Source organism: Scardinius erythrophthalmus (genome assembly GCF_964197995.2).
Source record: "Scardinius erythrophthalmus genome assembly, chromosome: 23".
Classification (NCBI taxonomy): domain Eukaryota; kingdom Metazoa; phylum Chordata; class Actinopteri; order Cypriniformes; family Leuciscidae; genus Scardinius; species Scardinius erythrophthalmus.
In genome coordinates this window covers 9,746,994-9,769,281 of record NC_138243.1, presented here as the reverse complement: position 1 = coordinate 9,769,281, position 22,288 = coordinate 9,746,994, and the positions used below count along the sequence as shown (strand labels likewise).

The following is a 22,288-nucleotide window of genomic DNA, read 5'->3' as shown; positions in this document are numbered from 1 at the left end:
TTATAAATAAAAAACAAATCACTGAGAATTTAAATCAAACTTACACATTAAGTAATAATTGTAGTAGCCTACAAAGAATGTCACTATTATAAAATTGCATTACTGCCCTGTTAAAATGTTATGTAACATGTTTCTACATTGCTTTAACAAAATAAGTTAAGCAATTTGAACTTTTTTTAACAGTTTTACAAATCTACTGACTCATTAACTCATTTTTTTAAAGTCAGTTTAATGTAATTTAAGTTGAAATGACTTAAACATCTAAGCTGATTGTCCTTAAAAAAATTAAGGCAGCAACTTTTGTTTTACAGTGTGTAATTCAGTGTGGTACAGAGTTGTTAACCTAATCTGTGAACAAAAATCAAAAGATGCTGAAAAATACAGATGATGAGGTGTCTTGGTTTAAACAGAGCCCACAAGAATGAAATATGTGTTTGTAAATAGCAAAAATACTACATAAATTCTGACATCATTTACTCATCCTCAACTTGTTTCGAACCTGTAGCGTTTCTTTGTTCTGCTGAACACAAAAGAAGATATTTTGAAGAATGTTGGTAACCAGCATTACCAACATTCTTCAAAATATCTTCTTTTGTGTTCAACAGAAGAAAGAAACTCATTCAGGTTTGGAACAACATGAGGGTGAGTAAATTATGTCAGAATTTTAATTTTTGGGTGAACTATCCCTTAATATTCTGCAACATTATAGACTGCACTGACACTATCTGATGAGACCACTGAGATGGATGATGAGATCATTGTTTTCTCCAGAGCTGCTTAAAAGCTGAATTGAACTCATTCCGTATTGATGAACTTTACACAGTTATTGAACTCAACCGAATCAACACTGAACTGACTGAATAATGACACTATTGTCTTTTTAGAGCTTCTTTACAGCAGAATTGAATTTTGTTTGCACTCGGCTCGATTATGATTCAGATTTTACTATAGATTTTGATTGTGCTATCCCATAATTTGCATTCGCCCTGCACGTGAATCAACCTTCACGTGCCTCTGGCACATGGTGATATTTGAGTCACCCACAGGAGGGCAGCCATTAGCTTCATTTGGACTGAATAATGACCTTCCAGCACTGAAATCTGAAAATATATCTGTTTATAGAAGATACATTCAAACTCCTTTTTTTTTTTTTTTGAATCACAAAGTAGGCCTACATCCGAATGTGTGTGTGTGTGTGTGTGTGTGTGTGTGTGTGTGTGTTCGTGCTCATGTGAACTGAATGAGTGTAAGAACGTTCATCACGAGTCGACTTCCTTAGGGCACTTTTATGACAATCATGAGAGCAGCATGTGAAGGATACACGTATAATTGCTTTGCCATAATGAGCGGCAATAATCAGTGCAGATGACATGGTTAACCATTGAGCTCGAAGTTACTGGAAAGCCTTTTAGGATGTAAAATAAGCAGTTAAATAAATAATAAATAAACATTATTAAATTATTTTAATACGCCAAATATTTTTACTATTATTTAATAATCATAATTATTTTATGTGTAGCCTAGCTACACCATACAAACATATTAATAAACATAAATTACAATACATTGCTGTTTGTTATGTACCGAAAACGATGTAAACATATCTATATGTCAAAATTTGTGTATATTATCAATCAATAGAGGTAATTATTATGTTTATTATGTTAATGTTTGCACTTGCAATTATAAGGTGATGTAAATAATACTGCATTGTGCACGCGCGCGCTGTACTGCGCATAATCAGCCACGCCTCCTTAAAGCTCGCGACTGCGTCTTTAGCTCAAGCCACTCAGTTAGTCTCATACAAACGCTCATAAACACAGATTATATGAAATAAGATTAAAGCCATCGCGTCAGAAACATTACACAAACGCTGACTTTACAACACAGTGAGTCTGAGTTTCATTCGTCTATACGGAGAGTTGTCAAGCTGTGCTTTTTTACGCCAGGTTAGCTTGTTAGCTTATAACTTACAATTGTGGTTTGTTTGACAGAATCTGACAGAAGACAAACATTAACTTACATTCAGTCGAGTTTCAGCCATACTAAACTAGCGCTAGAGATTCCCTCAGACGGAGAGATAGCCTATTATTACTTTGCTAAGCTAATTTAATACATTCATTAATAATATGTATTTATGTACGTGTCTTCTGTGAAACTGTCGTTTATAGATATAGCTGGTGGTAAATATCCACAATGGCCTGTCAGGGTCAGATAAACCTCAGTTTTACTTCACTTTAATGTCTTCACCATCAGATATGGCGTATCGTTAGTGTCACTGGAGGCTGTGAGGCTCAAATCTCAGTGTGTTGATAGTTTGAGGCGGTTGTCAGGAGGAAATCCACTATCTGTGTGTCAAAAGACATTTTATTCTTGCTTGGTCCAAAAGCAAGTTCATTTGTCGCGTTTGGAGCGCATATTCATCATGGCTAAGCTTCAGTCGGGGAACGGAGTGCAGTGGAGGGACGGCAGGAGTCCGCGGGCCACGCCGGATAATCTGGCCGAGCACGAGAGCTCTTCTCTGGGCTCAGACTCCGAGCTCAACGGGTTCGCCAACACGGAGACCCAGACCGACAGATATGGGTTCATAGGAGGAGCTCAACAGAGCGCAGGAGAAAAGTAAGTGGCACTCACATTTATGGAGGTTAAAGAGAGACATTAACCATAAATACCTGTCAGTTTATGCCAGAGAATCAGTAACACTATACTAACTTTTATTGATATTGATAACATTAACAAATATTATTCAGAGTCATATAATACCTCAATAGTTATAACTGTCATGTGATTTTGAAACTTTCACATATATGCATATATATATATATATGTATGTGTGTGTGTGTGTGTGTGTGTGTGTGTGTGTGTGTATGTATGTATATATTAAAATGTCCTTACTAATGTTTGTTAAGGATCTCCTCATGAAAGTTACTATGAAGCATATGATGTTTTTTTGTTTTGGTTTGTGAATTTGTGCCACATTTTCAGACCTGCATTAAGTGGACTCTGAGGACAGTCTTTGCTGAAAGTCCTCTTCCATGTGAGCGCAGATGAGTTGACAGGTCTTTAACACCACTAAAGTCCCCAGTGGTTGTTCTTGCTGAGTTCTTCTAAGCCGACTAGCTTTGAGAAGTGCTTGTTTAGCTCACGTTCCTCCAGCCATGTAATACCGGACGGATATTCTTATGTAATATCATAAGCTGTGTCTGTGTGATATCATTTGCTTTCCATATTCTTAATTTGTTTGTGAATTTACTATTTATTTGGAGGCCCAATAAAGCAGAAAAGTGTAAATATTGGTATAATTTACACATTACCATTCAAAAGTTTTGAGGTTGGTAAGATTTGTTAAATGTTTTTGAGGAGTTGAGTTTCTTATTTTCACCAAGACTGCATTTATTTGGAAAAAAAATGTTTTTTTTTATATTAAATATCAAAAACACAGTAAAAACAGCAATATTTTAAAATAACCTTTTTCTATTTGAATATATTTTGAAATGTGATTTATTCCTGTGATCAAAGCTGTATTTTCAGCATCATTCCTCCAGTCTTCAGTGTCACATGATCCTTCAGAAATCATTCTAATATGATGATTTGATGCTCAAGAAACATTTATTATTACCCATGTTAAAACCATTTGTCTAGGTTAATATATTTGTGGAAAATGTGATACAATTTTTTTCAGGATTCTTTGAAAAATAGAAAGTTCAAAAGAACAGCATTTATTTGAAATATATTTTTTTGTAACATCATTAATGTCTAACAAATTAATGCATCCTTGTGCAATAAAACTATTTATATCTTTCAAAATAAAAAGCCTTACCCCATACAACTAGTGTATTAGTCTCAAGACTGGATATATTGTACAAACTAATGTTCACGCCAAATTCATTTTTTCTTTAGATGATCAAGTAAATTGCCTGCATTCTCTTCCTATGCATCTATTACAAATAACTTGTCTGTTTTGCATTGACTTATGAGTGTCTCTAATGGCTCGGGACAATGCAGTTCTGTTTGGCCAAGGAAACATGCACTGATTAAATGAATCTGCTGTTGAATTAGTCACAGAAAGGCACATCAGTCCTCTACAGTTCACATGAAGAATCTCCCTTATTCCCTTTGTAACAGAATGTTTCTTTCCAGTCTCTCATTAGGCTCTCATGCAGGACGTTTCCCTTCTTGCTGTGAACTCCCGTTAGCACTCAGAATGGCTCATTGATTTGTTTTGGCAGAACTTCCCTGCAAGTGTTTTCAGTTGTGAAATAAAACTGCTCAGTGACTCATTCAGTTCATTCTACAGGCAATAGTGTGGCGGTCAGGCGTCTAAATAGTTTCACTCTCTGATAAAATAGCTCAAGACATTGGGTCTGCTTTAAACTCTTATGAGTGCTTGCAGATCCACACAAAATCTCCATAAGCTCTGTAAATTCTTTACATTCACTGATCCCCGCATGTTCACTTATGTAATACTTTGGCAGATAACACATCTTGTGTAACACAATGAAATGCTTGCGATTTACATTTTGCTTGGCAGAAAATGCATTTAATCTGAAAGGCCATACCTAGGATGGCTACATATACACCTAGTGAGTCATGGGATAATTTTCAGTTTTGGTTGAACTAACCCTTTAAGGACTGTTCTGCATGTGCAAAGAGTGTTTATACTTTCCAATAAAACTCTGTAAAGCTTATTTGGATTTTACAAAATTATCTTTAAAATACAGTATAAAATCAGATGTTTCTTTTTTTTTTCTTTTTTTTGCAGTTTATATATATATATATATATATATATATATACACACACACACACACACACACAATATGAACAGCACAACTGTTTTCAACATTGATAATAGTCAGAAATGTTTCTTGAGCATCAAATCATATTGGAATGATTTCTGGAGGATCATGTGTCAGATTTGAGCACAGGAATAAATTACAGTTTAAAAAATATATTCAAATAGGAAACAGTTCTTTTAAATTGTAATAATATTTCACAATATTGCTGTTTTTACTGTTTTTGATCAAATAAATGCAGCCTTGGTGAGAAAAAGAGACTTCTTTCAAATCATCAGAGACCTCACGACCCAAACTTTTGAAAGATAGTAAAGATTTTTTCATTTGTGTAAATACTCTCAGCTCCATTTTTTTTTACCATATCAAAATCCACTCCTCAGAAGTATGCTGATTCTCTATCTTATAAGAAATGCATTACATTGGCTTTGACTTCGACTGTAGGAAAATCTGCTTTAGCCCTTTATGTGCATTTTTATTGGAAAATAGCATTTTTCTCCAATTTTCCTTCTCTCTCTCACACACATCGCTCTTTCTTTCCCATCGAAGATCATATAAAAGAGGTCTTTGAGGATTCTTTGTTTTCTGTGGACCATCATGACAGAAAAATCATTCATGCTTAATGAAATTAAAGTCTGTTAAAGAGAGATGACTGTGCTTATGCTACGAGGACAGTTTGTCTGCACAATTGACAATGACAGTTGCACTTCTCTATGGAGAAGACTCATTTATGACATTTCACTTCTTGGCTTTTGTTTCCCTCCGTTTGTTTGCTACTGCCATGGAGATGAAACTGAGCGCCAAGCCTCTGGGGAGCGTTTTGGTGAACCTGTTCACGTTCGGCAAGCACACAACAGAGCTTCATCTGTATTTGTGTCTTATGATGTTCTCTGATTTTGGGATATTTTACAAATAGGAACTTTTTTATTCAAACTGACTTAACTTGTGGCCAAAAATAGTTCTCACTTTGAACATGGTTCATCCAATCTGAATTTAGTCTGAACTATCTGTATGATTAGGGTTGCCATCTAATAGTCGACCAAACATTAGTTTTTTAGAAGAGGCTAATGCTGCCTTCATGTGCTTTTGTTTTGTTTGTGTATACACTCAAATTTTGGTTGCAAAAATAAAAACCTCCACAGGAAGTGGCAAAGTCACACAGTCCGTTAACACGACTGGCCCATATGGTAATTATGTTGGGCAGGAAATTCAAATGTTCGCCTATCATTCATCAACCTCAAACATGGCTTATCATCTTATCTTGCTCTAACATTAACCTAGATAAATATGCGCTATTATTAGTGAAGTGAAGTGTAGCCAAGTATGGTGTCCCATTCTCAGAATTAGTGCTCTGCATTTCACCCATCCAAGTGCGCACACACAGCAGTGAGTATTGGACACACACCCGGAGCGGTGGGTAGCCATTTTTGCTGTGGCGCCTGTAGAGCGATTGGGGGTTAGGTACCTCAGTTGTGGGTAATGAGAGTGGAAGAGAGCGCATGTTCATTCACTCCCCATCTACATTTCCTGCTGGTACTGAGACTCGAACCTGCGACTTTTGGGTTACACTTGCCCCTATTATTAGGCGCTTGGTGTTTTCATCAAGTAAGCACGTCCCAGCCGGGTTTGTCACTTATTGGGGTCCCCGGAAACATTTTTGTTGTGGTCTGTTATTTGCAGTGCGTTTCTGTATTTGGTTGTGTTGTGAGTATTTGGAGCACACGTGTTGTGAAACTGATGATGATGTTTTCTTAATTTGCGGGTGTTTTTGTATTTGTATGTGTTTTCTTCAGTTGCAGCGCGTTGCGCTCTCTCGGCCACTGTAAAAACAACATCTGAGATGCTGTGCAATGAAATTGGTCCACTGGTTAGTCCCTTTATCCAATCAAATCATCTGTAGGGGCAAAGTCAAGCGAGTTTTTTTGTTGCGCATCAAGGTATATATTTGGTGAATGTGTTTCCATCATAGTTTATGCGCATGTCATCTTCGAACTAATAATCCGACTCAGTTGAGCGCATACGTTTTTATTTGCATCTTGGTGTATTCATCAATGGTTTTTGTTGTTGATTTCCCAAAACTTGCTTAAAAACAGGTTGATGGAAAATGGCTATTGTTAGTAATATTACATATAAAATTCTTTCTCAGCCAACCCCCAACCCCACACACACACACACACACACATTTAAGTAATTAAATTAACATTTAAACTTGCGACTAGCCGACTAATGGCTTAAACGATTGCTAATCAACTAGAAATCGGTGACAGCCCTTCATATATTAACATTGACACTTTCAGTTCTTTAATCAGCCAGTTTGTCTGTCTGCCTGCCTGTTGTTTTGTCCATATATAGAGAGTACCAGGAAGGGAACGAAGGGATTTTTCCCGCTGCAGTCATGTGCTTCCTGTTTTCCTCTACTAACTGCAGGCTTTCTGCTTTGACCTGAAGAACGTGTCTATACGGTGAAAGGAAACACTTTTAGAGTACTTATACGATACTTGTTGGGTGAAAGTGCACTACCCTACCCTTTCCATGAGACCGCTCCTCTTGTACTTCAGTCCGTCCTCCAGCCTACATTCATCTCTGTCTTTGTGTTTTCAGCATAACACTATTAGCTGGACCTGCGTACACGGGAAAAGTAAACAGGCGAGCGGCGGGCCCTGTTTCTGTTCTATAGATCTGAACAACCGCAGTCATTTGTAATCTGATCGCTGACGATAATCCAATCTGGACTGCGTAATCTGTGTACACACGGTGTGTGTGCGAGTATAATTGCTTTCCATTTCAAGACCGTGCGTGAGTGTGTGCCTTCAGGGTTTACGCAGCCTGTCCGGTCTCTAACCTTTTGCCAAAGGATTATTGGGTGCGTTGGATGGTTTCTCAGGGATGGACTTCCCCAACATAGTTTTCATCCATCAGTGAAAAATAAGATTATCCAAAATAAAGAAAAGAAAAAATATGTCTCACATTCTTGGAAATGTACTTTTTTATTTGTATTGTTTTCATATGGTTAATCAGCATCATGTCATTGTTTCTTATTCAACGGGGGCTTTGAGTAATAATCGTGTAATCTTTTATCATTCAGTGTATGCTAATCTTTTCCGATTTGATAAGTAAAAGCACTGTCAATATCTTCAGTGCTTAATATGTCGGATCTGTTGACCTGAGTCAGTCCACCGATCAGAGCTTCGGTCACTGCAGTTGTGACACACAGAAGCAGGACCAGAGCCAGTGTTGTTTCTAATGCTTTTACCCCTAACCCTAATTGTAGTGTCAGGTTTTGTACAGACATGCGCTCACGTTTTTTGAAGGAAAATGACTAAATCTCTGTATTGTAATATTTTCCTGTGTTTTATCTTATATAAAGCCACTCAATCTCATATGTAAGGGTGTGTCTGTCAGCTGGTTGTAATAAAAAGGCTTTTAGGCCGAGGTGCTGGGGTCACATGAACACAATCAGACAGAAAGATTCCCAGAAACAGGGCTTTCCCCTGTGATCTCCATCTGTCTGCCCAGAACATTCTTATAAACAGTCATCCCACATTAACTTCACATAGAGGTTGTGCAACCAAGTAATTTATTTGAAGACATGTTGCTAAACACGACGGTAGTAGTTAAAAATGGGTGATTTTTCTTCAGCAGTGGAAAGCAGCTTGTGTTTTGAGTTTCCGTCAGAAGAACTTCCTGTGAACATATGAAGACGCCTACAGTACTCTGATTCAGTTGAGCTAATTTTACACACACGTTATGCTTTTCAAACAGTTGGAGTGGACATATGAGGTCAAGAGTTAACAAGCTTCTAAATTATAAATATATATATACTGTATAGGGTTGGGTTTGTAAATGAATAGCAATTTAATAAGTTTCTAAACATAGGGATGCACTTGTAATATATAGGGATGCGTTTGTAAATACAGTAGTCAACATTGGAAGTGGATCAAAAAAGGTTTTGATCCACTTCAAATGTTGACTACTGTATATAGACAATGTATTGTAAAGACATCCCTGTGTTTAAGATGATTTTCTAAACACAGGGATGAATAGGGATGCATTTGTAAATATATAGAGATGAATTTCTAAACATAGGGATGAGTTTATATATATATATAGAGAGAGATGCATTTGTTAATATAAAGGCATGCATTTCTAAACGGGCATGAGTTTGTAATAGGAATGCATTTGTAAATATAGGGATTCATTTCTAAACATAGGGATGAGTTTGTAAATATATAGGGATGGATTTCTAAACATAGGGACAAGTTTGTAAATATATAGGGATTCATTTCTAATCAAAGGGATGAGTTTGCAAATATATAGAGATGAATGTCTAAAAATATAGGGACGAGTTTGTAAATGCATAGGGAATAATTTCTAAACATAGAGATGAGTTTGTAAATATATAGGGATACATTTCTAAACATATAGATATAAAGATGGGTTTGTAAATAAATAGGGGTGAGTTTGTAAATATGAAAGGATGAGCTTCTTCTAAATGTATTACATAGGGATTAGAAGCAATTTTTTCCCAATTCTTTAAATCTGCTTTTCAGATTTTTTTGGTACAACTAAATGTATATTTAACTACACATAACACAGTAACAGGTTTCTGGTTTCCTGTTGAGCTAGACATGAAGAAAGCGTGGTTCTGATTGGTGAAGAAGCACTCTGACCGGTTCAGTGAGGAAGTGAGTTGTTAGGCTGATTAAAACTGCCACTGTAGATTCAGTAGCAGGGATGCTCTGCTGGTGAATAGCTTTGCAGAAAACACTGTCAGGGTATTTTTTATAAACACAGATCAGATACACCATTACCATTAATAGAACAGATTGTCATGAACGTCTGTTCTGAACAAGGACCGGTTCTCTGTTCCTAACCCCATATTTGTTAGCATGCGTGATTTTGTATGTGTGGGTGTGCTTACATGCATATCATATCAGATAAATGATCTAATCTCTCTTTGTTCTCTCTCGATACAGTGATGATATTCCTCCAGACGTGATCCGGCAGAGAGAAGCCAAATGGCTGGATATGCTGAACAGTTGGGACAAGTGGATGGCCAAAAAACACAAGAAGGTTGGACTCTGGCAAACAGGCCTGTGTTTGTCCACAGGTTTTACTTTTGTTCTCGAATAGCTCAAATTCTTTAGAGAATGCCGTAACGTTCATAAAACGTTCAACAACAGCAATCATGTCCACTTGATGCTATCTTAGGAATTTGACTACACATCTCACACACCGTTTGCTTCACAAACTGTTTAATAGAATCAGATAAAGTTATGAGCAGGCCCGCAAAAAAACTCTGTGACACTAGTCTCTACAATAATGTTAGATGGCTTTTTACCATTTGCTTTTCTAATTCTCATTGATGATTATCTTGGTGCTGAATCTCACTTCAGTGACTAACCTTCCAGACAAAACACTGAGTTAGTCATTTCACAAGTTAACAGCAGCTAGACGCCACATCTGCAGCTCATGCATAATTACTGTAATTCAGCTCCACAAGGCCTGTTGCGAACATTTGCGATATCTATAATTATTCCAGTTACATTTTGCCATCAAAATGTCATTTTAAGCATATATAGAAATGAAATGCTCTTTCTTTATGTCTATTAATGCTGCTGTAGTGAGTTTTGAAAGCACACTAAATGACCACTCACACTCACACAGAAGTATAAATGAGGTTTATTAACACAAGTTCTCAGTTTCATTTAATATTTGTGTAATGGCAAATGTCACTGGCCATTAAGGGTCGTAGGTCATCCTAAAATACAAGTGTACAATCCCACTGTCTTTCTCTCCGCCTCTCTGAAGGTGAAGTTGCGTTGTCAGAAGGGCATCCCTCCATCACTCAGAGGTCGTGCGTGGCTTTATCTTTCTGGAGGCAAAGTGAAGAAAGAGCAGAATCTGGGCAAATTTCAGGTGAGACTGAGAGCATCTCCAAGGTTTGTCCACTCGAGCCTTTGGTAGCACCACACCACTGTTCCAAAACAACTCGATTCTGCCACCTTCTGAGACACCTTATTTCAGCTAAATGTCTATATTTTCAGCCAAATAATTTAATTATTTTATTAAGCAAGGATGCAAATTCGTCTAAAGTGACAGCAAAGACATTTAAGATGTTGCAAAACATTTCTATTTTAAATGCTTTCCTTTTGAACTTTCTGTTCATCAAAGAATCCTGAAAAAACAATGTTATCATGTTTTGATAACAGGAATAAATTACTATTTAACATATATTACAATATAGAACAGTTATTTTAAATTGTTATAATAATATGTAATAATATATGTAACAATATGATGCATTTTAATGCTATCTTAAATCTATTTATGTCAGTTTTAAGTCTTGTGCTGTCAGTTATCATTGTATTTTGGGGTTTAAAAGGCAATTCATATTCAGTAATATTATCGATTTAACTGGCACTGGAAACAAAAGTGGATGAGCACTACCTTGGCAACATCTACTCATTGAATCAATATTGAACTGACTTTAGCTGAATAATTTGAACTACTTTCGTAATTGATGAACTTTGCAACATTGACAGTTATTGAATTGAATTGAAACAACATTGAGCTGAAAAATGACAGTATTGTTCTCTCTAGAGCTACTTTACATTAACACTTATTTTCCTGTTTTGTTAAAGTGAATCTGCTTTGAAACTATCTGTATAGTATAAAGCACTATATGAATAAATGTGACTTGACTTGGCAGGAGTTGGACAGTCAGCCAGGAGATCCTAAATGGCTGGACGTGATAGAAAAAGACCTTCACAGACAGTTTCCGTTCCACGAGATGTTTGTAGCTCGAGGAGGCCACGGGTACGTCACCTCACCTACAAGCCTCAGCCTTTGAACCTCATCAGTTCTGTTGCACAACGCATTGATCTGTGTGTGTGCAGGCAGCAGGATCTGTTCCGGGTGTTGAAGGCGTACACACTGCACCGGCCGGAGGAGGGTTACTGTCAGGCTCAGGCCCCTATAGCCGCAGTGCTGCTCATGCACATGCCTGCTGAGGTTCGTGTTTGCGCTCCTCTCTGATCACTCACTCGCCCCTGGATGCCTGTCATCAATAATTTATTGATTTATACAGTTATCTATTGAACTGTTTTATGTGTTATAATAAAACACTATAGTAATCAGTAACACTTTATCTGAAGCCTTCTTGTATAAAACATTATAAAGGTATTCATAATGTATGTTTCAATGCAATGTTAAAATGCATTATAATATTTGCAGATTCTTTGTTACATCAATTGGTTGTTTGTCATCATGTTTTCATGCATTATATGCTCTCAAGGTGGAACAAGGGATATATTATATTAAGTATTCTAATGCATTTATTATTGTTGGTTGTAATTATTAGTGAGATCATATGTGCTTTACAGGCATAATTGCATTAAGGCATTAAAATACTTTTATAATGCATTATATATAAATGCTGCAAGTGTTATCAAATCATTAATATATCATTTATATGCATATAAATAAATACACACACAGATGTGACACAAATATGTACAGATGTGACTTTTTATCAAGCTCGTATATTTAAGTTCAGTAATTTCACTTAAATTACAATTAATGGGTAATTTTTACATATAAATAAACACACACATATATATATATATATATATATATATATATATATATATATATATATATATATATATATATATATATATATATAGACGATTAGTATTTCCAAGTTGACTAGCAGCAGTAGTATATTTTAATCGACTAGTCTCTCACATCCTTAAAATATATATACACACACACACACACACACACACACACACACACACACACACACACACACACACACACACACACGCCTACATTAATAAGTTTGCTTGAATGGTTTAAATGCTTTGAGTACAGAAGCAAATTAAGCTTATACCCCTATCTGGTCTCTTATTCTTTTATGGTCATGCTGTGGTAGGATGCATTCTGGGGTCTGGTCCAGATCTGTGAGAAGTATCTGCCCGGATACTACAGCGCAGGCTTGGTAAGAGCAGACAACACACAGTCCTCCTCCACTCAGAACTTCTCTGCATGCTGTCAACCCTCAGATCCACACGAGAGCAATCAATCATCCTGACAAAACACTCGATCGATCGCTGACAAGACTCTGATGCTCTCAGGTTGCGTTTGCACTGTTCTGCCAGGGGAAATCTGCTGATGTAGAGAGCTGTTGTTCAGTGTGATCAGAGTTCAAGGGTTGCTTCTCTTGTATGCTTCACAGCCTGTCTAACCCAGCAGAACTGATTAACCAGGCTCTCCTAGTTAAACTGCACCTGTAGCGCACCGTCTCAAAGACTTATGCAGAACAATTTCTACTTAACTTGGGATTTTATGGCTTCAGGTTGTTAGCAGCGTGAATGCAATTGAACAGAGGTTTCAGAGCTGCTACTCTAGCCACGTATAAACTGCAGTGAGTTTAATCCCATTCCCATTCATTCTGTGAGTTTAATCCCAAAATAAAGGCTGGCCCACACTAAAGGATTCTTATCAGATTTTCAAAATGTGAGAGACCACTAACATGACGATGAAAAGAGTTTTGTTCCTCTAGTGTGTGTGGAGTGCCGTGACGTGACCAGGAAAGCACAACACACACTAACAGATTCATTCACAAACAACCAGAGTCTCGACTGTGAACAAAGTGGCAAAATCTCACAGTCAAACAAAACTTTAGAGTAAAACAAACATGGCGGACGACGGGCAAGAAGAAATAACAATAGTAGTTGGCAATATCAGTGTTTGGACTACTTTTTACAGGGGGGGAAAAAGAAGGTTTGAATGAAGTCGCCATCTTCCGTCAGCTCGCTTTCTGATGGGTATCGTTTTGTTTCACTTGACAATCTACAGAGTGTGTGCCTGTTTGTCCTCGGGGTTCCCCCACACAACAGGATTTCTGATTGTAAATATTCAACATATTTGCATTCATATATTTACAATTTTAGATCAGTGTGGTCCCGATGATTCAGTCACTCTTAACACACCTCACACCACAGGAAAATCTGATAAGACAATCTGTCCATCAAAACAATTGGGACTTTACCTAGGATTGTCGGAAGAGGAGGATTGGGCCCAAAATTGGCCCGATTATCTTGCACTGTGCAGTGTGGGTGCCTTTTAAAAACATAAATCTCCACAGTTTTACAGAATCAAACTAAATATCTATTTGTTAACAAAGTTGACTAGAAATGTCCTAAGGTCTAGTTAGGGATGCACGATATATTGGTACTGATTATCTGCTTTTTATTTATCAGTATCGGTCAGTTATATATTGGCCGGTGTTGAATATTTAATTATGCATGCTTATTTCCTCTCTGATTATGACTAATTTCCTCATTTGTTTTTTAAATTTAAGTTACTTTTGCGCTCACTTAAAGTCCATCATTAAAAACATTAATAATTTGATAGCATTAAAGGTGCATTGTGTAATATGTAGAAGGATCTGTTGACAGAAATTGCATTGAAATGTGCCATGTTTCTACAGTAGCAACAAGAAACAATAATATTTGCAATAACATCGTTTTACTGAATAATTAAGTAAATCTAATTTCTTAATTTATCTTTGTAAAGAAACCTTTTGCTTAAAGGGTTAGTTCACCCAAAAATTTTAATTCTGTCAGTAATTACTCACCCTCATGTTGTTCCAACAGCGCAAGACCTTCGTTCATCTTCGGAACACAAATTAAGATATTTTTCATGAAATCTGAGAGCTGATCACTCCTCCATAGGTTTCAGTGTGATTGAAACTTGCTGGCCCAGAAAAGTTATTAAAGAGATCGTTAATATAGTCCAAGTGACTACAGTGGCTCAATCTTAAATTTATCAAGCGACGAGAATACTTTTTGTGCGCAAAAACAAACAAAAATAACGACTTTATTCCACTATTCGTTTCCTTCTCTCTGGGCCTTGTAGTGTTTTTGCGCTGCGCGTCTGTGTTGCACGTCATCACGCATAACACACATGACCAGTGTCGGCTAATAGTGAGCCTACGTGGTGACGTGCAACACAGACGCGCTGCGCAAAAACACTACGTGAACCAACTAGAGGCCCAGAGAGAAGGAAATGAGGAAATGACATCCCGCTCTGAGAGCACACTGTCTAAAAATAATTTGATGGTTCACAAACAGTCCTATTCTGGTCAACAATTCCTGACACAAAACAGGTTGAACTGTTGCTGTAGTTAGCGACATGGCAACCATCACGAGGTTAGGTGTCAGGACTGACAGAAATTGCAACAGTCACAGACAGTCATGACACATTTGATGTTTAATGTCAAGTTTGTGGACCAATAGGATTTCATTTTGTGTGGGGTTACCTATCGCTCTAGGATGTGTATTAGGGTTTCAGTTAATTGGGCTCTCAAATTGACCAGTACAATCTTTAGTATTAACAAAACTGCTGTCCTCAACAGTTTTGTTCAGCTTACTTGCAGGTTTAAGGAATACAATTGTGTCATTTTTTTGCGTAATGTTATTTTTTCTGCGGGGTGGCTGTTCCATTACCAGGAATCCAGTGTGATCCAGCATTATGTGAGGTCTTTTGTGTCTGACCCTAAGGAGTCAACAGACAAATGTTCCAGAGTGGGCGGCAGGACCCTGCCTGTCAGATAAGGAGTGAACTAGATTAAACCAACATCAGGTTTCTCTCTCTCTCTCTCTCTCTCTCTCTCTCTCTCTCTCTCTCTCTCTCTCTCTCTCTCTCTCTCTCTCTCTCTCTCTCTCTCTCTCTCTCTCTCTCTCTCTCTCTCTCTCTCTCTCTCTCTCTCTCTCTCTCTCTCTCTCTCTCTCTCTCACTCACTCACTCACTCACTCACTCACTCACTCTCTCTCTCTCTCTCTTTCTCACTTGCTTCTGCCTGCGGGGTTTCCTCTTACCGTTTCTGTTGTTAGCGTGTGAATTGTAGCTGTCAAAATTTGTTTAACACATCCATGGTCTTGTGTTCGCAGTGTCAGATTGTAGGAACTTATCAGCGAAACTGATCTTTCACCACAGATGATTTGCATGCTGGGAATCTGTTTAACAATGAAAGCGGTTATAGGAAAATGGATTCACTGCAATACATCCCAGACTTCACTTTGACATCTTTCTTTGTTTTTTCCCCATCTCTGTCTGCACAGGAGGCCATCCAGTTAGACGGCGAGATCCTGTTCGCTCTGCTCAAGCGCGTGTCCCCGGTGGCCCACCGGCATCTGAAGAAACACAAGATTGACCCTATCCTCTACATGACAGAGTGGTTCATGTGTGCCTTCTCTAGAACGCTGCCCTGGGCCTCTGTGCTGCGCGTGTGGGACATGTTCTTCTGTGAGGGTGAGACTTTAACACCGTGTGCACTTTGTCCATTGTTCACAGCTCACCCCTCCACAGAGGGGATTTGCACCTTTCTACTTGTGACATTTACTTGCAGAGTGCAATAACTTTATGCCAAAGCAGATGGGTAAATGTTTTACATGCTCACTTCAGAGGGGTTTCCAGAAAGCAAGGTTAACTCACTGTCACATATACCCTGAACTCTTGCTTGATTAACCCAAAGCTTGCTTACTCGAGGTGTGCAGGTTCCAAAACACACATACAACACTCAAACCTACTCCTTTTTATTATTACTTGGCACATTTTAGAATAATAGTAAAGCTATTCAATGTTAATAATTTTAAAGTAATACGTTTTATTTGTTGATTTTAGTTTTTCTAAAATCAGTTATGAAAACACATTCATTGTATGTCTGTTTCCTGTCGACCAAAGCTCCAAGTAAGTGATTACGCATTTATTTATAGTGTGATTTGCCGCCAAAGCCGAGGATGATGAATACCTCCAAAGACGAGGATGATGAATACCTCCAAAGACGAGGATGCAACAAAAGAGAGCAGTTTTTAAACATGATATATTTAACATTATAAATAGTCATAAAAATAAATAGTTAAAAAATCATACATTGTGATTTTTTGATTTTTTTTTTTAGATTTTGTCTCTCACAGTGGACATGCACCTACAATGACAATTTCAGACCCCTCCATGATTTCTAAGTGGGATTGTAACTTGCAAAATAGCAGGGTGTTCAAATACTTATTTTCCTCACTGTACATTGAAACATGTTATGAGCCCACATGTTTTGCATGTATAGAGCTGTCTCTGTAATGACACATCACTGTACTTCACTCACCACCTTTCGCACCTGTCTTGATAACGTCGGGTATGTAAAATCTTTGAAGTGACCATGAGCGTAGAATTGTGACGAATGTTGATCCAGAGTGACGTAAAGGTTGCATGAATTCCGATACGACTGTTCAGACTGAGGTCGCATTGCAAAACACCTGACCTGTATCGGAGGATTTAGCACAACACATGGACGTGGCACGAATTGGAATCGAAAAGATCATATTCCGTGTGGTTTGTGCCGTTCACACTGTCATGACAAAAACAGATCTGAGTCACGTGAGCAAATAAAAATCGGATTTGGGCCACGTTTACCTGCAGTCTGAATGTGGCCAAAGTTACATACACTGTTGCCTAATGGAAATGCATGTCTGTGTGTGATGCAGGAGTGAAGATCATCTTCCGCGTGGGTCTGGTGCTGCTGAAGTGCATGCTGGGATCTCAAGAGAAACTGAAGGCGTGCCAGGGCCAGTATGAGACCATGGAGCTGCTCAGATCTATTGAGCCACGATACATGCAAGAGGTTTTCCTAGTGCAAGAGGTATCGCACACATACCCTTACGTGTTACACTTGAATGGTTGCATATTGCATAGTTTTTCTTATAATTATGAATGAATGAATGATCATTTTGAATAGAAATAGTAGGCAGTGTACATTATACTCTGTGCAATGTGTAGACAGCAACAGCCAAACATAACCTGTGTCTCCCCCTGCTGGTTGTAACATGTCTTTTTGGCACATGCCTGCCTTTAGTACCATTTGATTTGCCTTAATCAGGAACTTTATTGACGCTGTTGGATGGAGACCTCGTATCTTGATATTGAGTCTCCCAATAGATATAATATATATATATATATATCTGAGGAGCAGAGAGGAGTGTCTTAGTCTAGCATTTGTTGTCGATTCATAGCCAAAATAGCATTTGTGAAGCACTTCACCTTTTATAAACATGAGATTTTGGCCAAATGACAGAAAAACTGAGCGCCCACATAGCTACAACAAACGCTATAACCCGTAAGTTGATGAAAGTTTAATGCGATGCACTTGCTGCCTCAAATGCTGCCGTTCTGATGACGGACAAAACATGCACGTCCAAAATTCTAAAAATTCCCTGGTTGAATACCTAATAACAACTTTTGAGTTCAATTTTGGTAAAATGTTAATAATATAATGACACGTGCAAGTGTCTGATCAAATATAGAGCCACAATATCAACTTTGACAATACAGTGTTTTTCCCTTTTCTATTATTGTTATTGACCATTTAAGACGTATATCTCCCTCTCTTTTGCCCACCGTCAGGTCATTGAATTGCCCGTGTCTGAGCGAGACATAGAGAAGGAGCACCTCTCTCAGCTCCGGCGCTGGAAGGAGACCCACGGAGAGCTGCACTGTAAATCCCCACCCAGAATGCACGGCGCCAAAGCCATCATGGTCGCCGAGCCGCCCAGTCGTCAAGAGCTCAAACAAAACCCCACAATTATCGTCGAGGCACCGCAGACCACCGAGAGCAAGGCGGACAAAGGGAAAAAAGCCAAGAAGAGCAAAACGGAGAAGAATAAAGACACCATTAACACCTCGCCTCCCCATAATCCGTACCCGTTACCCAGAGACCCAGCATTGCAGAGCGACAACCTCTCGCAGCTCCTGCAGAAAGACACGCTCCTGCAGAGCTCCAGTCAGAGTCTTAGCAGCGCAGAGCACGACACATACCTGTGAACCGCTGCTAAAACATCTGGCATCAGTCCGCCCCTGCCTCCCCACTCTCAGGATTTCGCATCAGAGGGGAGGTCACACGACCAAACTATACTTGTGGGAGTCACAGGTTATTACAGAGGATGAAACTTTACATCATGAGCTTTAAAGTGTGTTTACAGGATTATGTGTATATGTGCATGTTTGGAAATGAAATGAAGGACAAATAGCCAAAAGCAAGTCTCAGATCTCTCTGAATGAAGCGTTCATGAGATGTTCTCATGCGGTTTAAACCAGTCATGGTTCCTGCTAGCAAGTACAGAAGACACACTGTAGTGGGATGCAAGTACATTTCCTCCATCTTCCTCAGGAGATTACATTTTTCTGTTTTTGTTCGTTAATATTTATGCCTAAATTTAAGATTTTTGTATTTGAATTGCATATACAATTTTCACCCTTAAGGCCCTTGCACACTGAGTCCGAAATTCGCATCCGAAACACTCGTCCGTCAAAAAAAATTTGAATCAGGTTCAATTTTCTGCATTTTTTGCGTCCATAGCAAGCATTTTGAATGGTGTTTTGACAATGTAGAGCCACCGAATCACGAATATTCACGAATACGAAAAAACGCATGTGAAAATTTCGGACTAATACAATATGACGCAGATTTGTCAGTCATACAGACATGAAACGTGTAAGATTTAGTACTAATAAACTGAACGTTTTAAATGCACAATAACCTGGTTTATATATTTATCATCAGTCAATATGATTGTTACATTCATTTTAACTGATTGAATATTATTTGTTCATACTTTTTAACTGAATAAATGTAATTATTTTCACGATTTATGCTCATTATAAGCAATTTGGTTGAATATATTTGGAAAATATTTAAATAAAATCAAATAAGTGCAAATAGTTTGAGTGCAGAAATGTTACCCTTTTCTTTCCTGCTCTATTTATGTATGACTGACAAATATTCAGCGCATTAAGTTTAATAGGTTTTTGAAACTGCGTAATTCAAATTTCATAATTATGCAATTCAAATACATGAATCTTAAATTTAGGCCTACATATAAATTTTTTTTTTGATTGAATGGTTCTCCCAAAAATCCTCATCCTATTTCAAAATCTGCATGTTGTTATTTTTATCAGTGGAACAAAAAAGCATCAATTTTGAAGAATCTTTACACTGCACTTTTTCACAGTGACCCATCTGGCATTAAAATGCCTTACAAGTTAATATGACATCATATGTGTTTCCTTAACTTTTAGGTCAGAGCTGTGTAAATATTCTTCAGAGAAAATGAGAGTGAGTAAATAATAACGTAATTAACTCTTTAAGTACTTGTCATTAGCATCAAAACGAGTGGAAGATTTTGCATCTGCCTGGCAGAAAATATTTCTCTGAATTCAGTTGTAACTCATCGTCTTGACCACTAAGGGACTCTATTGAGCTTCTTTTTCTTTTCAATCCCAAATTCAGTTGCAGTTCACCTTCTCGAACACTAGAGCAGAATTGGGAGAGATTACATCACATGACCAAAATTTTTACAGATTCATGTTCTCTGACATTGCTGACAACATTAACTGTATAAAACTATTTAACTTAGTGCCAAAATGAAAACAGAATTCACTATTTTGCTAAAAAGATTTAATTCCCTGCAAAAGTCAATCGTAATCAATCCAGTGAATGAACTTTTGGGAGAATCATTATATAAGGCAAGCTGGTTTGCACACATTCCAGTGTGTGTCCATATGTTCCAGTTAATCATCTTGTATTTCTGTTGCGGTCCAATGTTATCTAATGTGTACATGACTTTTGACTGTCAAATTCTTGACCAAGAGATTGTTTTTGCACATTGCCATCTTGATTTACTAAAAATGAAGGCATGCTGTAGGGCACAATACTCTGACCTTTTGTAGGGTGAAGAAATTATATTTTTTAAATATCAATGATTTATTTTCTCTGATGTAAATAGCCAAGACAATTGTAACACTATGAGACTTTATTTCTTTTCTTGCTACGGCTTCTTGTAAGATATGTATATTCATGAGCATTTATGGCAAGATTTCCTATGTATTCGCTTATTGGTTGAGGTGTAGACATTATTGCTGCAAGTCTTCTTCTTTGAGAGGAAGTGGTCTAGCTCATATCAGATGTTATTTCATTTAACTGACACCATTCACCCAATATTTCACTATGAGGGACCGCAAACTGACACTTATGCATGCTTGACCTCTCGACTGCTGAATTGTATGCGCTGATGATCCAGGTGTCATATTTATTAAGCTTTTTAGAATTAGGTTCAATGCTCTTGTGGGAAATCACACGCATTGAGGTTGAGAAGGCATTCTCATATAGATTTAGTGCCAAAAACAATGCTGTAATAAAGCTATATTATATTTTTAATGAGAGAAGCAAGCATATTCTTAATTTTGTAACGCTTTGTTTTCAGTGTCCTTGTTACACATTACATGTAGTTCCTGTAGTAAAAACAGTAAAATATGCATAATTACATGCAACTAACCCTAAACCAAACCGTAACCCTGTACCGTGTACATATTTAATTAATTATTATTATTCAGGAATTGCATGTATAATTACACTGTAACACGGACACTGACATAAATTGTAACCTTTCATTTTTGTAATCATATATTGGTAACTTTACAATTAGGTTCCATTAGTTAACATGTGCATTAAGTAACAATAAGCAATACATTTGTTACAGGATTAACGGGTAACACTTTATTTTACAGTGTCTGTTACATGTAGTAATAGCTATACTTTATGCATAATTACATGCAACTAACCCTAAACCAAACCCTAATGCTATTATATAGTAAGTACATGGTTAATTGATATTGCTAAGTACTTAATGTATAATTACACTGTAACAATGACACCTTAAAGTGTAACATTTGAATGCTTTATTTCATGCTAACAGTTAACAAATGAAACCTTATTGTAAAGTGTTTGCCATATTTACTGGTTTCGTTGATGCAGTGGTTCAAAGATTTACATTTTAGAGCCCTTGAAAGGGACCAGCTGAATCCCAACACTATTTGGGAGAATCCACACGTCACTTTGATAAGAAATGAGTTATTTTAGATTCCATTTCCATGTTTTCTTTCTTATTCACACTCAAATTTTTACATCGTACTGTATGCAAATTAGAGTTTGAGCAGTTTTTCATGAAATAAATGTGATCCTCTCAGCGTGTCAGTTGGTGAATGGTTGTTTGCGTCAGTAATTAGTGAGTCAGGCAGGGTCCGGAGGGAAGAGTGCGAGGGAATGTGGGATGAGGAGAGGTGAAAGAGGGTACTGTGGCTGTGTGCAATGGACACCTGTTGTCTGAGCTCTCGCAGATTTGCATGTCAAAGGTGCTGGCGTGCTCCCCTCTCCTCATCTCCTCACCACAGCGTTTCCCAGAACCCCCTCCTGTCAGCGGATGTGCCAAAGTCATCCAAGCCCGTTCTGACAAATGCATTAGTCAAACCTCAAAGTCAGTAACTGGGGAGTAAAATTTGGTCTGAAAAGTTACATTCTAACTTACCTATACATCATATTTTAACGTAAGATCGGGTGTTGATATTGCAAATTGGTATTTGTTTTATTTGAATTTATTAT

The 22,288-nt window shown here is 37.6% G+C and overlaps 1 protein-coding gene across 2 annotated transcripts; it reads left to right on the top strand.

The window, feature by feature from the left end:
- The first annotated feature begins 1,727 nt into the window (after positions 1 to 1,727).
- tbc1d10ab (TBC1 domain family, member 10Ab) lies at positions 1,728 to 21,875 on the top strand. Of its 2 annotated transcripts, XM_081353854.1 has the most exons (10): positions 1,730 to 1,889; positions 2,257 to 2,619; positions 9,768 to 9,864; positions 10,603 to 10,710; positions 11,504 to 11,610; positions 11,691 to 11,805; positions 12,731 to 12,796; positions 15,924 to 16,113; positions 17,343 to 17,497; positions 18,259 to 21,875. In XM_081353854.1, the coding sequence occupies exons 2-10, from the start codon at positions 2,426 to 2,428 to the stop codon at positions 18,673 to 18,675; spliced, it is 1,449 nt and encodes a 482-aa protein (XP_081209980.1). In that variant the 5' UTR covers positions 1,730 to 1,889; positions 2,257 to 2,425; the 3' UTR covers positions 18,676 to 21,875. The 2 variants fall into 2 exon arrangements, with proteins under 2 accessions (XP_081209979.1, XP_081209980.1); XM_081353853.1 differs by having other exon boundaries at positions 1,728 to 2,619.
- The last annotated feature ends 413 nt before the right edge of the window (positions 21,876 to 22,288 follow it).